General features: G+C 46.1%; 1 protein-coding gene across 5 annotated transcripts in view; it reads right to left on the reverse strand.

Moving 5' to 3' along the window:
• PHACTR3 (phosphatase and actin regulator 3) overlaps positions 1-17,147 on the reverse strand; it is a 194,838-nt gene extending 177,691 nt beyond the window's left edge. For 3 of the 5 annotated variants that reach the window (XM_083447446.1, XM_083447444.1, XM_083447445.1), the window contains exon 1: positions 16,133-16,877. In XM_083447446.1, the coding sequence (XP_083303572.1) occupies positions 16,133-16,241 (109 nt within the window). In that variant the 5' untranslated portion in view covers positions 16,242-16,877. Of the gene's footprint in view, positions 1-16,132; positions 16,878-16,986 lie in introns of those variants that run through there. The other 2 variants (XM_083447447.1, XM_083447443.1) reach the window with 2 other exon arrangements.
• Positions 17,148-18,076: the final 929 nt, after the last annotated feature.

The following is an 18,076-nucleotide window of genomic DNA, read 5'->3' on the forward strand; positions in this document are numbered from 1 at the left end:
GTATAAAAAGAGTCCTGCTGGAACAACCCAAAGGCTCATCTAGTCTAGCATCCTGCTTTCATGGGTGGTCAACCAGATGCATATAGGAAGCTTACAAACAGGACCAGAGCAAAACAGTGCCTCTCTTAACCTTTGATTCCCAACAACAGATATTCAGGATATGCTCCGACCATAGAGGCAGAGCATAGCCACTGCAGCTAGAAGCCATTGGCAGGCTTACCCTCCACAAATCTGTCTAACCGCCTTTTAAAGCCATCCAAGTTGGTGCCCATCACTCACAGAATCACAGAGTTGGAAGGGACCCTAAGGATCATAGAGTCCAACCCCTTGCGATGTAGGAATATTCAGCTGTCTCATACAGGGATCAGCACCACACTCTAGCCAACTGAGCTATCCAGGATGAATGCAATGGAGATGAGCATTGCAAGACTCCCAAATCAGTACTTCGAAGCTTGGAGATAACAGTCTTGACACCATCACTAAATTCAAGCTTTACAGTAGGAAGTGAGGAAAGATAGCACATATAATAGCGCTAAGGGAAAGGAATGTGTAATATGTAGGGAATGTGATACATCTGAGGAAGCCCTGAGTTACAGGAGTTTTATAGTTTCCTAGGACTAAGAACCCCCTTCATGGATCACTGCCTTGCCATGGCGAAAGGGCTTGAATAACTCAGAGAAGCTATGAACTATGCCGAGCAGGGCACCCAAGATGGACAGGTCATAGTGGAGAGTTTAGACCAAACGTGATCCACCTGGAGCAGGAACCGGCAAGCCACTCCAGTATCCCTGCCAAGAAAACTCCATGGACAAAGACAACAGGCATATAAAAGTTATGATGCTGGAAGATGAGCCCCTCAGGTCGAAAGGCGTCCAACATGCTACTGAGGAAGAGAGGAGGACAAGTACAAGTGGATTCAGAGCTGATGAAGAGACTCTTGAGAGTCCCATGGACTGCAAGAAGATCAAACCCATCTATTCTGAAGGAAAACAGCCCTGAGTGCTCACTGGAAGGACAGATCCTGAAGCTGAGGCTCCAATACTTTGGCCACCTCATGAGAAGAGAGGCCTCCCTGGAAAAGACCCTGATGTTGGGAAAGATTGAGGGCACAAAGAAAAGGGGACGACAGAGGACGAGATGGTTGGACAGTGTTCTCGAAGCTACCAACATGAGTTTGACTCATATTGCAGGAGGCAGTGGAAGACAGGAGTGCCTGGCGTGCTCTGGTCCATGGGGTCACGAAGAGTCGGACACGACTAAACGACTAAACAACAACAAAGGACTAAGAACAAGATGGACATATTAATGGCACTGGAAAACCTCCATAGAATTATTTTTTTATAGGTTCTTGAAGTCCAGTGCATGTGGTTATGAATTAATCCTACAGGGCCAACCACTTTGTATACAATTTGTCTTCCCTTGCTCAGAAGACAAGATCAGATGCCTCTTGATTAAGATCATCTCTGTGAAATATTTATGTAGATCCAAACATTTAAGCTATTGACTTCTTTCATGTAGTTAAATGATGTGATCCCAAGGGCACATATAAATTGGGTATGCATTATGTGCAATAAATCACCTTGAATTTTCAAGCAAACAAAAACCCGAAAACAATCAGCGGGGAACTTAATGGGCACTGAGGATCCTCCTTGTTATTATTTAAGCTTAAGTTAGACAGGATGTAATTCAAAGCTCTCTGTTTGAGCCGTACTTAGTTGCTGCTATTTACAAGACAGGCATTTTTCAAGCGGCCGGGATTATTAATTCTAGATATTAACTGCATGCTGCAAAACCGACAATTTGGTCAGAAACAATGGAGCAAATGCTGTAGATAAATAAGCTCAGAAGCCCATTAGCTGCTGCCATACTAATGGGCCATTGTGCATATTGGCTTTCAGAGCTAAAGGTTGGGACAAATTAATATTATATCTACTTAACTAATTACGCATGTAAACAGTTTACAGCTCCTTGAAGAAAGCAGTATGAGAAAACACTTAGCAGTTGTTCCGCCAGCTGGATTTTCAAATGCTGCACAAGCATTAATTGACTCCCCACCGCCAGCGTGCTTTCACTGATGTCCAGAACCTAATTTATAAATAGGTTTTATGATATGCTTTCTCTGTACCCAACAGGTACATGAAATCAAACAATGTTGCCCACCAGTTGTTTTAATATTACCTCAGTTGAAGAACGTGTCTTACAAGACAATCCTATATGTCTTTGCTCAGAAGTAAGTCCCACTGAGTTCAGTTGGGCATACTCCCGAGTAAATGGGTATAAGATTGCAGCCTTAATTATTTTATCCCCCCGCCCAATGTGGCTTTGCGTTGAATAGTTTAATTTTAGAGTGGAAAATTCCAGAGACAATAAACCAGCAACAAAGCCTATCTCTCTATTTTTCTTTTTTCTTCTTACAAGAGGGAGCTCTGCTCATGTTATGACTCCCTCAAATCCTGTCTGTGTCTGGCTACATGTGCAAATGCTTCTGTGAATGACAAATATACAGTGGTACCTCTAGTTGCAGACACGATCCATTCCGGGGTGCCATTTACACCCCGAAAAGTCAGCAACTAGAGCAGTGCTTCTGCGCAAGCGTGGAGCACAATAGAGCGCTTCTGCACATGTACGAAGTGTGCAGAACACTTCTGCGCATGCACAAAGCATGCAGAACGCTTCTGCGTGTGCACGCATGGTGAAACCTGGAAGTATACACTTCTGGGTTTACAGCATTCACAAGCCGAAAAGACGCTACATGAACCTAACGCAACATGAGGTATAACTGTATCTGATCAGGTCCCAAACAGATTGGCTAAATGCAAGGCTCCAGACACAGTTCAAAGGTTTGTGGGTCTGTCCAGTAAGACATGTCTTAGGATCTTCAACCAATAAGCTCTGGGGCCGTTCAGTTGGTAGAGCATGAGATTCTGAATCTCAGGGCTGTGGGTTCAAGCCCCACTTTGGGGGAAAGTTTCCTGCATTGCAGGGGATTCAACTAGATCAGCAGTTCTCAACCTGTGGGTCCCCAGATGTTGTTGGACTACAACTCCCATCATCCCTGAGCTCTGGCCTTGCTAGCTAGGGGTGATGAGAGTTGTAGTTCAACAACATCTGGGGACCTACGGGTTGAGAAAGGCTGGAGTAGATGATCCTAGTGGTCTCTCCCAACTCTATGATTCTCTATGATAGGGCTGCCTTTACCATAGTAACAGAGGAAATTGCCGTCTACTGAGTCAGACCATTGGTCCATCGAGCTGTTAGCCCTGTTTGTGACCATTGTCTCTCATGGCCGTTGCACTGCTGCTTATGAGCTACTTCACTCCCCAGCTCCTTCTGCTTCCTCTTTTCTGGATATAAGTCACATCCCAACCAATCAGAGATCCTGCAGGAAGCAGCGTGGTGTGATGACACTACATAGCCAGTCAGATTTAGCTATATGAGACCACTGAGGTCAAGCAAAGGCAATCAACAGTGAGGGCAATGTAAATGAGCAGTCAAACATTATTGCTAGGTGTGCTGGAAAATAATCAAAGAATGGAGGCATTTTTTTTCAGAACAACTAAAAATATTCACATGGGGATGCACACACAAAGAAACTAGTGAATAGTTTCAGCTGAGCTTGCACCCTCCAATGTGACTGCCATCCACGCAGAAAATGCAAACCTGAAGACTAATCTTCAACATATAACAATTTCAAGAACCTCTTCTAGAATGTACACTGTGTCACAGCCCTGAGAACAAAGCATCTTTCATTTACTGTTTATTCCTTGCCAGGGTTGAGTCTTTCCAAGATCTGACTGAAGAAGTTGTATGCACGGCAGCGGGGGCAGGAGAGGTTGCGGAAACATTTGCATGCAGAGCCCAAACATCATCTGCTCTTTATCATCCCTGTTTGGCACAAAAAGGGGACACAGTGCATTTGTCTTTGTGGAGGGCACTCTGGCATCTGTGGCAGTGCACTGAAACGGCAGCTGAAGGGTGCAGTGAGAAGAAAAGTTCTTGTGTCACACTAGTCGTGACTGCACACTTACAGACAGCAGTATCTAGTTGCAGGGAGGAGCCATCAGGATGAGTAAACATTGAATATTGCAGGCATGTCCGGGACACCAAAAAAAGCTCAACAACTTCTGTGTCCGGATGTTCACTTCTTGAAATATGGCAATCCTAGTTGGGTTCTGCTTGAAGGTTTTCCGCATCTGGGTGTTCACTATGAGAACAGGGTGCCTGATCTAACAGGTTCTTCTCATCTTCTTATGGACTCACAGAGAAAATGTTATGCTGTTAATAAGGCTTTGAGCTTTGTGGCCCAATCCACTGTATTCCATGAGGTTAGGCCCAGGTAAGTGTGTACAGCAGAGACAGTCAACCTGGCACCCTCCAGATCCTGTTGAACTCCAATTCCCATCAGCCCTGAATAGCATGGTAAATAGTCAGGGATGATGGGAGTTGTAGTCCAACAGGATCTTGAGTGCACCACATTGGTTCGCCTACTGTATCAGATTGCAGTCTTAATAGGCTGGCTATTACCTGAGCAAAGTAATATATTGAACATATGTATTTATTAATCAACATACTGTAAAATCACCCTTATGCAATTGTTTTAGTAGAGTATATATATTTGGATTTGAAATTGTTTTTATATATAAAACTGCTTTAGATATGTTTTTATTGTTAAATCGCTTCAAGATGATGTATACAAATTGACTCAGAAATGAAGTTAAATAAAAATCAAGCAAATTCTTTTGAACTATGCAAATGGTAGGGGGGCTTATACTTACACAACTATTTTTTGGCTTAAAATCATAGAAGCATAGAATTGTAGAGTTGGAAGAGCATGGAGGGCCATTCCTGCAATGCAGGAATCTTAGCCAAACATCCAAGACAGATGGCTATGCAACCTCTGCTTAAAAGCCACCGATGAAGGAGAGTCTATCACCTTCTGAGGGAGTCTGCCCCACTGTCAAACAGTTCTTACTGTCAGAGATTTCTTCCTGGTGTTTAGTTGGAATCTCCTTTCTTGTAACTTGAAGCCATTAGTCTGGGTCCTACCCTCCAGAGCAGGAGAAAGCAAGCTTGTTCTTTAGATATTGGAAAATGGCCATCATACCTCCTTTCAGTCTTCTCTGTTCCAGGCTAAATGTACCCAACTCCCTCAACCATTCCTCATAAGGCTTGGTTGCCTTCCTCTGCACACGTTCCAGCTCGTCAACATCCTTCTTAAACTGTGGTGCCCAGAACTGGACACAGTACTCCAGGTGGGGTCTGACCAAGGCAGATTAGAGTGGGATTATTACTTCACTTGATGGGGACACTATACTTCTGTTGATGCAGCCTAGTGTCCTAGGAGTACTTAAACACTGATTAAAGGTAAAGGTACCCCTGCCCGTACGGGCCAGTCTTGACAGACTCTAGGGTTGTGCGCCCATCTCACTCAAAGAGGCCGGAGGCCAGCGCTGTCCGAAGACACTTCCGGGTCACGTGGCCAGCGTGACATCGCTGCTCTGGCGAGCCAGAGCCGCACACGGAAACGCCGTTTACCTTCCCGCTAGTAAGCGGTCCCTATTTATCTACTTGCACCCGAGAGTGCTTTCGAACTGCTAGGTTGGCAGGCGCTGGGACCGAGCAACGGGAGCGCACTCCGCCGCGGGGATTCGAACCGCCGACCTCTTGATCGGCAAGCCCTAGGCGCTGAGGCTTTAACCCACAGAGCCACCCGCGCCCCAAACACTGATTAGTTAGCACTATATATTATCAATTCCAGTCAGAACATACAGAACAGATGTTCTCCACCATGAGACTGTCCACCTACCGTGATAACACCATTTAGCTGAATTGCCTTTGCTAATATCGAGATATTAGCATTAAAGCCACAGCCGTTACTGAATCCCAGTCATATCAGAAAGCAATTAAATGCCTTTCCAGCATCTCCTCAAGGGGGGAAAATGATAATGTGGGTCCTCTGATGGCTCCAGGGATGAAGGAGTTTTTATTTAATCACATTATACAGTTTCCAGTGGATTTCTCCTCCCAAGCCGACATTAAATTAAAGTGGCTAGTGGAATCCCTCTTATGTGGAAGGATCAGAATGCATGCTGGGATTCAGCTGTGTGTCTGGAGTCCAGATGTTGAATTCTGGGCATGCTGCAAGGAGAGATGCTTTGACATCACAGCATGAAAGCTACCAAAGTGAGAATACTTACCATGAGAAAATCATCTGTGTAGATGATGAGAAGTTGATCAATTGATGCTCACCTAATGATGACCTCCATGCATGAATGGACCATCATAGTCCTAACATTATAGGAATTTCTTTACGATGTCCCAACACCCCAGCTACAATGCAGACTTTCAACTGTCTGTCATTGGGAACTGCTTCATATGTACACGTGCATTGTTTGATGACCGAACCGCAACTGCATGTGAAGGTGGTAGCCCTTGATAGTCTTATCCTCCCTGAATTTGTCTATATATTTTGGTGTTTTTTAAAGCTATCCAAGTTGGTAGTCATCACTACATCTCATGCAAGCAAGAACGTGGGTGGCGCAGTGGTCTAAACCACTGAACCACTAAACCAACCGCTTGCTGATCGGAAGGTTGGCGGTTTGAATCCCCGTGATGGGGTAAGCTCACATTGCTCTGTCCCAGCTCCTGCCAACCTAGCAGTTCAAAAGCATACCAATGTGAGTAGAGAAATAGATACCACTGCAGTGGGAAGGTAAATGGTATTTCCATGCACAAAGGGTTCCATCACGGTGTCCCGTTGTGCCAGAAGCGGTTTAGTCATGCTGGCCACATGACCCAGAAAGCTGTCTGTGGACAAATGTCGGCTCCCTCGGCCTGAAAGCGAGATGAGCGCCGCAACCCCATAGTCACCTTCAACTGGACTCAACCATCCAGGGGTCCTTTGCCTTTTACCTTACCTATCATGCAAGCAAATCCCATAGTTTATTTGTGTACTGTGCAAAAAAAGTCATTGGATGGCCCCAAGTCCTAGTATTATGAAAGAGACAGAAAGATGCTATGTGCATAACCTTATGCACCTCTATCATCTGCTGTTTTTGTAAAATAAAGCACTCATAGAGCAGTTCCATCCTCTTGCTGTTTTTGATTGCCTACAGCAGGGGTCAGCAACCCATGGCTCCGGAGCCGCATGTGGCTCTTTTACACCTTTGCCGCGGCTCCGGGGCGGATACTAGCAAGGGGAGGAGGCACATTGTGCGCCCCGACACTCCCCACTGTGGCGGGCGCTGTACTGGCTGTGACGTCGCATGGGGGCGGTGCGTGCGTTAGTCACGCACCGTCCTGACATCACCTTCCCGCCCGCCCACCCACTACATTGTAAGGGGCATGTACGCTGGTCACTGCATTGAAAGGGGGCATGTACGCTGGTCACTGTTTTGAAAGGGAGTGAAGAACACACACACACAAAAAGGTAACTTGTTAATTTAACATGTACTTCTATGAGGAGGAGTAATTCTGAGGGGTCAAACAAAGAAATAATAAAAAAGTGACAAAAAAGTTATTTTTAATGACGAGTTTTGCAGCTCCCAGTTTTTTTTCCCTTCGGAAACGGGTCCAAGTGGCTCTTTTTGTCTTAAAGGTTGCAGACCCCTAGCCTACAGGAATCTCATCTAAAGAATCCCTGACTGATGGCCACCCAACCTCTGCTTTAAAATCTCCAGGGAAGGGGAGTCCACAAACTCCCAAGGGAGAACATTCCACTCACAAACAGCACCTACTGTCAGAATGTTCTTCCTCATGTTCTGACTGAACCTCCTTTCTGGTAACTTGAAGCCATTGGTCCAAGTCCTACCCTCCAGAGCAGGAGAAAACAAGCTTGTTCTCTCTTCCATGTGGAAGCCCTTGAGATATTGGGAGATGGCTATCATAGCTCCTCTCCTCTGTTCCAAACCAAACCATCCTCTGTACACATTCCAGCTTCTCAACATCCTTCTTAAATTTCTAAATATCTTAAATATTCTCTTAAATACTATTAAATATCCTCTTTGAGGCCAGGCAACCCAAACCTTACACAGAACTGTGGCCACCTTAGGAGGAGAATACACAGTACGATACACTTCCGGCAGGTAGGGAGATGGACATAGCAGCCAAAGGTGAAGAAATGCTTGTTATCAGATTTGGTTATCTTAGCCACAGGATCTACAGCAAATTATTATTTTACAACTAAGAACAATTTAAGGAACACATTAGGAACACAAATTAAGGGGCACGATTTAATTTTCTAGAATTCGTCTACTGATCAAAGGTTGGCTTCTGTTTAATCTCTCCCTGCTGCCATTTCTCATTTCTGTTTTTTTCCAGCCCATTTCATGCCATTTTGTGATTGAACCAGAAGGTTTCTGGGCTCTTATCCCAGCTGATCCCAATGACTCAACTGTGTGTGACTTTGGGCAATTCGTAGAATTTCCGTGTGAGTGTCAAGGTCAACTCAGCCATGAAGCTGGATGAAATGCAGGGCCTTGCAAAAAGGCAAAAATTTGCATCAGAACGTAATCCCGCTGTACTAAATATACGGAAAACCGAGAGATTGCATCCTCTTGTTTTAATGTCATTAAAAGGCCAAAAGCGCATGTCAAACACACACAAAGGCTTGCAGCTGTAGTTCAACCGCCTTTCTTGAGGACGCAATTCTGGAAGGGGTTGAGTGGGAGTGAAGAAGCAGCGGGAGGGAAGGGGTGCTTAATTATTTTCCCACCCACAATTTGCTGGGCTAAATTGCTTCCCCACAGTAGCTTTTCTCCCTGGGAAGTCTCAAATGCATGTATGAGAAGGAAAACGTGTTTGAAATCTTGGTGGGGGAGCCATTTCAGGGATGATTTGCAGTAGGAAACAGCAGGAAAATGGGTTAAGTACTTCCTCCTCATGCTGTTTCTCTGCTCTCAAACAGTCCCTTGCGAAGTGGACATTAAAGTTATGCCCATTTGCATGTAACATATAGTTTGATCCCTATTGGCTCCTGCCTAAAACTAGACCATAAAGGATACAATTGGATGCTCAAGGTCAAAAAGAAAAATCCCAAGGCCTTTCCTAAACTGCAACGGGAAGTTGCCTTGGCTTATATCAATGGTCAAAACAATGTTTCATCTAGATCAATATTGTCTACACTGGCCTTCTTCAACCTTTGTGCTACAAATGATGTTAGACTACAACTCCCATCATTCCTGAACATTGCCTAAGTTGATTGGGGATGATGAGATTTGGAGTCCAACAATGAATGGAGACCCAAGCTTGAAGAAGGTTTGCCAAACTTCAGGTTCCCATCCCCTGCTCTCCAGCTTTCCAGGCAGGAGTTTCCTCAGCCTTTCTAGAGATGACAGGAATTGAAGTGGAAGCTCTTTTCATGCAAAGCATACTACTGAGCTACAAACCCTCCACAAAGAAATTATGCTTCATGTACCATAAAGTAAAGTTGTCACGATTCAGAGGACTCTTTCCCCTTGAGCCCACACCTTGAGAAAATCAAAGAGCTGTAGCTTATATAAGAGAGACACCAAATCTACTGCAACATATTCCATTTCCACGTGGAAGCTGTAATACCTCGCACCTGCATAGTTCACAGTCAACATTGCCACATGGTTGAATTCAGAGCTGGCATGGAAAGCCTTCCATCTGATCAGCCCCTGCCACATCAAATTGTTTACAAATGGTCACGGTTCCATGTGGAGTCGAACATGAGCCAAAGCACTGTTTGGCAGTGCTCACGTGGGCAGGACAAGACTGCCTAAGAAGAGCCCTGATGACTCACCAGAATTGGGGGTCTGTCATAAGAATGTGACTGTGGCTACATTCACATCATACCTTTGTGGGAATGTTCAGGGATGCAGAAGAGAATATATTGTTTGATTATAGCCTTTGCAACTTGTGTTAACAAGTTCACAATTTAGCAGAGTAACATTCCCCTTTTAAACTCACAGCGGATGCGTTTGCTCAGGCTCGCTAAAGCCTCTATAATAACTGTTCTGGTATTTCCCCCTTATTCCCTCATAAAAGATAAGACACGACACAGTCTTCTATAAAAGTATAAAAAGAGTGTACTCACATTCTGTTCACAATCGGATCCCAGAAGGCAGACTTAGCTTAGAAAAGTAACATACACCTGGAAACTATCTCATAAGGAGACAGTCCCTTTGTCCTCTCTTGGCTGAGAGCATCTTTGGCTAAGCAGATGTTGCTTCTTCAATGCATGTAGTCATAGAGAGAAAGAGATGGCTGTCCTGCCCTGTGCTTTTGTCGTTACCTGCGCAGGTGAGGCCACGCCCACCTCTAGTCACATGCAGAGGAAGTCTGTCCTAGCCCAGAAGGAAACAGGAAGTTTACCTGCTGGCTGGACAAATATTCCTCCCCATGTGTAAACATGTTCACTCTAGGAATGTTGTACTTGACTGCTCTTGTGTTTCACATCCCACAACCTTTAAAGCACCATGATGCCACTTTAAACAGTCATGGCTTCCCCCAAAGACTTCTGGGAGCTATAGTTGGTTAAGGGTGCCAAGAGTTGGTAAGAAGCTGCTGTTCACTTCCCAGAGCTACAATTTTAGAGTTCCTAGCTGCATTTCAGTGGTAAAGCACATGCATTCAGCAATTACTTGGCCTCTCCCTTATGATATAGTGAGTTAGGAACAGCAGAACCTGCCTTTATACCAAGTCAGACCAGAGGTCCATCAAGGTCCCTCTAGGTCAATGTCATCTACACTGACTGGCAATGGCTCTCCAGAGTTTCAGACAGGATTTTTTCCGGTTCTGCCTGGAGATGCCAGGGATCGAAGCTGGGACCATCTAGGACTCTTCGCCAGAAGGTTATGTTTTCGTCTAGGGGCTGAGGGGGAACCAAGAGCCTCTGCTGAAGTTGTAATCACTGGCTGAGGTCAGGACTGTATTGTGATCATCAATGTCACGCACCAGGAGGGAACATGGGGGAAATTACCATGACAAAATGCAAAGGCAATTTATTTTTGGCTGAACAAAGCGAAGCAGAATGTTTTGAATCTCAAAGCTATTGTGTGGGACAAATACTTTTCTTTAAATGAAAAAAGAGAGCCTGGTTTAGAGCATAAAATGAAAATGGTATTGGAGATAAAAGAGCATAAGAATATCTGAACAAGCGACCAAGGTCCTCACCCGCAGCCTGTTTTCAACAGCAGCCAGCTAGAAGCTACAGCAAAGCTGGGAAGCATCGGTCCTCAACTGTTGTTCGTCTCCAGCTTTTGGTACTCAGATAGACTTCTGCTGAACATGGAACTTCAATTTCACTGCCAAGCATAATTGCCTTTCAGAGTCCTATCCTCAATAAATTTGTCCAATTCTTAAAAAAAACAACCCTAAGTTTGTGATCTTCAACATGTTCTTTCGGTAGCAAATTCCAAGAGTCAGTTAGGCCTATGCAAAATTACTTTTTTTTTGTTTTGGTCTGCACTGACCCTTCTACCATAGGAACACAGGATCTGCCTTACTCTTGAGTCAACCCATTGGTCCCATTATCCCTGTAGCTCATTATTGTCTACCTGCCTATCCAGGATTTCCGTCAGGAGTTTATCCCAGTTCTACCCAGGAATTGAACCCATGCTTGCAAAACAGGTGCTTTACCACTGAGATTGCTACTCAATTCCATTAGCCACACACACACACACAATTCTTGCCTTAATGTTGTTACCGCTCATTGCTTTTATGCTTCAAGAGGAGTCTCAGGTCAGCTTAACAGCCCTAATTAAAACCTCTCAAAAACAGCCGCACATTCTACACAACCAAATAATCAATTGAAATCACAATGAAACAACATCAGCTTTAGAAAACAGCAGCAGAGCACGACATACTCTCTCTTGCCGCACTGAACACTTAGCCACCAGGTGCCTGGCAAAATAAGTATGTTTCTAGGCAATGTCAAGATGTCACCAGGGCAAGGCGACCTGATCTCAGCTGGCAAAGACAGGGAGTCACCACTGAGAAGGCCCTGTTCTGCCTCACTGCCCACTATTCTACATAAGACAATTAAATCACCAAGTATAACTCGAAGCACAAACATACGCAATGCAGAGCCTGCTGAGCCAAGCAAAGGGCCCATCTAGAGTAGCATCCTGTTCTCACAGTGGCCAAGCAAGTGCCCACAGGATGTCCGCAAGCAGGAGAGAAGCACAACAGTACTCTTCCTATTTGTGATTTCCAACAACTGGGGAAATCAGATAACTTCCCCACTACATGTCAAAGGCTGTTGTGAGCAGATTCATCTTTAACAGGCACTTGGAAGGCATCAGAGAAAGTGATAAGTGGACTTCCCCAGAGAGGGTGTTCCACATACAGGGCTCCAGAGGAAAAAAGGGCACTTATTGCATTACTGCCCCATAGACCACTGCCATCGATGGGACCATGAGCAATTGGGACCACAAGCAGACATGTGCCCTACATTTGCACACACTCAAGCACCCTATAGGTAAGAAAGGTACTTTCAGTCTTTGGTTATTTTGGCTGGCCATTTTTCTTCTTTCTCCATATACTTTTGAAGACGGAAGGAACAGAATTGTAAGCAACTATTGCTGCCATTGTTCCAACAGTTGCAAGTATTCTATTGCCATCAAGTCAACATATCTGCTAATGAGGAACTTGGATAAGCAGACAAGCAGGATGTGTTGCAGCAGACAATACAGTCCTCATGGTGTGGACACACAAGAGCGTTCTAGCCCCCTACTACTATTATCTGAATCTGCACTTTGAAACAGAATTCTTTTAAGGCAGTCTTGAGCTCCAATGAGATGAGTGCAGACTCCATGAAGGAGAGTATGGTTGATTGCACACATTAACTTACATGGGATTTTACTGATTTCATGTTAGATTAGATGGATGGCAGAATGCAAACCGCTCCTGAAATTACAAAACACTGTAAAATTGCTTGAGTGTAAATCCTATTGACCTCAGTGTATGAACTCTTAAACAGAGGTGTGAAGGTTGTATTCTTAGTCAATTTCCTAATACGCCTATGCAAATCACAGAAATTATGGAAGAGAAGACAAAACTGGCATTTATATAATGATATTCATTCGTAATTTATTGCAAATCGTTGTTTGAAGTTATGTGTGTTTTATTCCGTATATTATGGGGTGTTGCTTGTTGCTTTATTGTTTTGATCACGGATGCCTAGAGTTCATTTAAACATCAGTTTCTTTAGGAAAAGCAACACAAAATAAGTTAATATTTTGGGGCAAAAAATGATCTTCTTTCAGGCAAATAAAAAAAATGCATTTCCTCAAACAGATCTGTCCTTTAAAAAAGAAAAAAAAATCACACATACAGCCTATCTATTTGCCAGCCTGCCAACACTGCTTTTCATTACCTAGAAACAGGCAAGAAGTGAGCGAAATTGAAATTAAGGGAATGTATGATTTCTGCAGCCTTCAGATGTGAAAGCACACAAATGAACATTCCTCTCATTCAGACACTATTGTCCCTTAGGGGGAAAGGCTAGCACTTTGTGCTAGTGACAGCCTTTGTTCCCATGACCTGGGATATATCAGCGTGGTTAGGCAGGAAAGATTCATCAGCTGTTCTCATTATTCCCTTAAAAAAATCTGTTTCCAGAGCAACAAGGATCCTCAATTATTAGACTGTGTAAAATGAAGCTTAGAGCCACTCAGTCCTCATTATTAACATGTTTGCATATTCTGACAGGCGGTGCCATCAGACAGATGGAATGACCATCGTGAAAAGGAGAAGACAAATAAGAGAGAAGGACTCTAGCATGTGCTGGTTTAAAACACTGTTTTGGAATGGCCCTCAAACAGGATTTACTCTCAGATATCAGTACATCAGGACAGGTCTATAGCTGAAACCTTGGCTTGGTGGGTGAGGGGAGAGATGGCATGAAGAGGTCTAGGAGGGGATTTAATTGCATTTTTATGTATAGGGGGGGGGGAGATGCTGTCTTAATGAGACACACTTGCTTTTAAAGCAGGTTTCCTGTTAATTTACTTTTCCTGAAAGTAATTGCACAGTACCCCCAAAAAGCAACCTCTCAGTCAGTTTAAAGATTCAGAATATAAAGTTACCCATTAATTAAGGCAGTGAGGTAGACTATAAAATTGTGAGGGCAGGAATGTGTGTGTGTTGAGGATAGTACTCAGAACACAACTAGGGTATATTAAGTGAAGGGGCATATTCTGATAATTTTGTTTCATTTGGGGGGGTCTGTGTCAAAGTCAGTGCCCCCTCCCACATATCCCTTAGTTACAGACTTTCATGGGAGATTTTTCTGAAGCCTACATTGGAACAGTCGCTGCCTCTGTTGTGTTCAGTCAAGACCCTAAGTCAACATCTCTTGCACAAAGAGCCCATGACACTCAGCCTTGGCTCCTTGTGCATATCAGTCTGTTGGGTCCTGGGCTTCCCATCCAGCTGATTGTCATCTGAATTCCCCCACCGCTCAATCCTGCCATGAAAGCACCCTTGAAAGCACCCTGTCAAGTTTGGTCCCGTTTTGTTGTGTGCGCATGTGTTTAATTTCACACCGGGCACAGGAAACGGCTCCCTTCCCAGAACCAACTGTTCTCGCAATTAACCCACCACCGCACAAACACAAAATCCCAAGCACAATGCCTTGCTGCTGCTGCTGCTGCTGCTGTGCTCCTTTGAGAACCCCAGTGTGTGAGTCACTGCTAGAAAGATTTTGCAATTCAGTAGAAAGAGTTTTATGCTTCAAAAGGAGGAGAAAGTGAAGGGGAGGGCTTGTTGGTGGTGAAAGCCTTCTTCTCTCATACTTATAAATAGAAAAATGGGGTTGCAGACATCAAGCTCCCCCACCCCCACTCCCAGCCTCTCTCCCTCTCTCTTTCAACACTCGCTGTTGTGTTTCCTTATTCTTGGTGTGTCCCGAAAATTGCTTTCTCAATGGGGTGGGCCAGAGGGTGGGATTGGTGACTTAATTATTACTCTGCTTGTTCCATCTCCATGGTGACTTCTCATGCCAACAGCTGATCCCCTCCCACTTTATGAGACAACCTTCTCTTTCTCTCTGTTGCAAGGGGCAAGTCAGGCACATGCCCAAGCTTCGATTAAATTGCCCAGGTAAATTAGGCTATGTGTGGTAACCAACAAAGATCAGCTTAAGCAACCCAGCTCCCATCCTGACTGCTCTCAGCTCTTGGATGGTCTCGCAAGGAGCAGGCAGTGTTGATTTTAGCCGTTTTATTTTCAGTGTGTTTGCATGCCTGTCGATTGAGAGGAGTGGGATGGGCTGGATGTCGTGTGGGGTGAGAGCGAGACAACAGAGCTTAGGCAACTTTCCAGAATAACACAGCTCTTGCCACTTTGGACCGAGCATCCCTCTCCAATGATGGCACAAGGGAGAAGCCAGTCTCTTCCAACTGGAGGCAAAAAAAAAAAGCAGGGTGAACTAATATTATTGACTAGCATCTTCCCAAGCAGGTGAGCAGCATCAGGTAACTGTCAGCCAGGTGGAGCCTGAGATCACCTGTTCTGAGTTTTTACTGCCTGAGAGGCCCAGCCATGACTGCTTGCCCTCTGATGCAGAACTCGTGGAGTTGGAAATCTGGTCTCTGCCAATGACTTCCTGAGCTGCCTTGGGCATGTCCCTTTCTCTCTGCCTCGCTTTATCATTTGTGAAGAAGACAGCCTGTTTCAAGGAGGAAGGGGTACTGAGAGAGGACGGAGTATCCAAGGTTTAAGGAAGCTTGCTGCCCAGTAAGAGGGTGGCTGAAAAATTTCGGGGAAGAATCCTGGCTCTTTCCCCCTTGCCCTCCTCTGAAATGCTTCCTTCAGCTGGCAGAGGGGAGCCTTGCCCTTCCGAAGGGCCAGGATGGGGAGAATGCTCTCATGTAATCCTATTTACAGCTAAGCCACTGCATCATTTCAGGACTTACTGCAGAGAATATGTTCCTAATTTCCTTCTGCCCTCCCTTCTCTGACAGGCTTATTGCCAGATTGGCAGATGCGAAGACACATAGACACACACCCATTCCCGATGTGTTTCCCTCTCCCTCTCTCTTCCTCTGCCTCTACGACTCTCTCCCATTCCTCACCACCCAGCCCACATCCTCTGCTGTACTGGGAGGAGGAGGAGGAGGAGGGGCGGGGAAGAGAGAGAGAGAGAAAGTCCCGCTTGCATTTTTACCTTGCTGCTCCTCGGCTTCAGTCCCGGCGGTGTCCCCGAGGATGCTGGGGTCGCTTTGTGACCTGCCTCTGGGGAGAAAACAGCCAGTTCCTTCTTCTGATGCAGCCATGAGGGGGTGGGGAAGGGAAGGGAGGGGAGGGGGTGGGGAGGGGAGGGGGAGGGAGAGAAGATCTCAGAGGCCGGAGGAGGAGGAAGAGGAGGAGGAGGAGGAGGAGGGAGAGGCGCTCATGAAACCGGAGGCAGCCCAAGGTCACGACGGGGAAGGGGGTGACCCGCTGGCGGTGGTGCAGAGCGCGCCTCTCTTCTCAGCCAGGGAGTCCCAGCAGCGGGAGCATGCTGGCAACCAGCCTCCTCCTGCAAGCGCCCCGATGCCAAGCAGTCCGCTGGCACCATCCAGATGCAGGGATGGGCGTCCCTCCCAGCGCCTGGGGGGATCCTAGGGCTCGGCGGGGCGCTGCAGAAGTTTCTTCCTGGGCATCTTCTCCTCCGAGTGGCGAAGGCTGGCTTCACGCTGCCTTGGTCAGAAGGAAGGCAAGGGGGATGGATGGCAGGTGAGGTGAAGGGAGGAGGTCGGAGTGAGCCAAGTCCTAGGCTCAGGAGGAGTCTCTTCCGATATCACGGCCAGGCAGAGGAGAAAAGGCAGGCGAAAATAAAATAAAGCACGCGCACCCACCCTCCTTGGAACTGCTTGCTTGCTGCTGCTGCTGCTCTTCTTCTTCGCGCATCTGTTGGGAAACAGAGGGATTCTCCCATCATGCCCTGCGAGAGTAGGTGTGACATCACCGGGGATGGGGGGGAGGAGAGGGGGGGAGAAAGGAGGGAGGAGGAGGGGTCGTGGGTGGGAGAGAGCTTACCTGCACTGCACAAAAGAGGAAGGAGGAAGGAAAGGAATGAAGAGCAGCAGGTGTGCGCGAGAGGCGGAGGCCTCCTGCCTGCTCCGACCCGACACCTTCACACGCCCCTGACGAGGAGGGAGAGGCGAGGCGAGGCTGGTGGAGATCCCGGTGGCAAGATGCAAGAGCAGCCTGCGCTTCAGACTTCATGGCACACGCACGTTCCGGCACACATGGTCGCGGCGGTGCGGGCCATACGTTTCCCTTGCCTAGACTTTTTCTAGCCCCAGGCAGGGGATAAGGAGAGGCTACACGGTGGAGAACGGGGGGGGGGGGGGAGAGAGAGAGTTTTGGTAAGGATCCTGTGGAACTGGAAAGGAAGAGATGTCTAGCATCCAGGGAGCTGCCTGATACGGAGTCAAACCGAGAAGCTCAGTATTGCCTACACTGAGCGACAGCTGCTGTCCAGTTTTTCAGGCAGAAATCTGATCAGATGGTTAAAGTGTGGTGCTGATAATGCCAGTGTTGCAGGTTTGCTCCAGCTGCATTGCAGGGGGTTGGACTAGATGATCCTCGGGGTCCCTTTTGGGGTGGTGGTGGTTGAATTTGGGACTTACTGTGTTCAAGGCAGACGCTCATTTGCTGGGCTAAGACTCTTCCCAATCTACAAACCCATCTTTTTTCTCAGCCGCTCCTCAGAATGGTGGGAACACTTGGGAAAGCCCATCCTCTTTCTCACACACTTATTGATTGACTGGCTGGCTGGCTGATAGATAGGTTTACATATAATAAGCTTGGTGGTGAACACGGCACATGACACCCATAAAAGCAGCATCAATATGCTCATTCAACATGCAGCACACAATCATGGTCACTGTGTGTTGCTGACCGCATGTATGCTGTTTGGGGAGTGCATTCCTGAATAACTGGTGGTTGAGCTAGACATCAGGAAACGTCTGTGTGAACAGAAGTGATTCAAACAGGAGCTTGAAGCAGCTTAGCCATGGTGTTTGCATAATAGTATTAGGCAAGGAGTTTCGCTCCCCAGGCAGAGATGCACCCAACACTATTTGTCTTGTAGAAGCAAAGCAAATATTTATTTGTGTGTTAT

This window comes from Podarcis tiliguerta (genome assembly GCF_965153285.1).
Source record: "Podarcis tiliguerta genome assembly, chromosome: 6".
NCBI classification, from domain to species: Eukaryota; Metazoa; Chordata; class Lepidosauria; order Squamata; family Lacertidae; genus Podarcis; species Podarcis tiliguerta.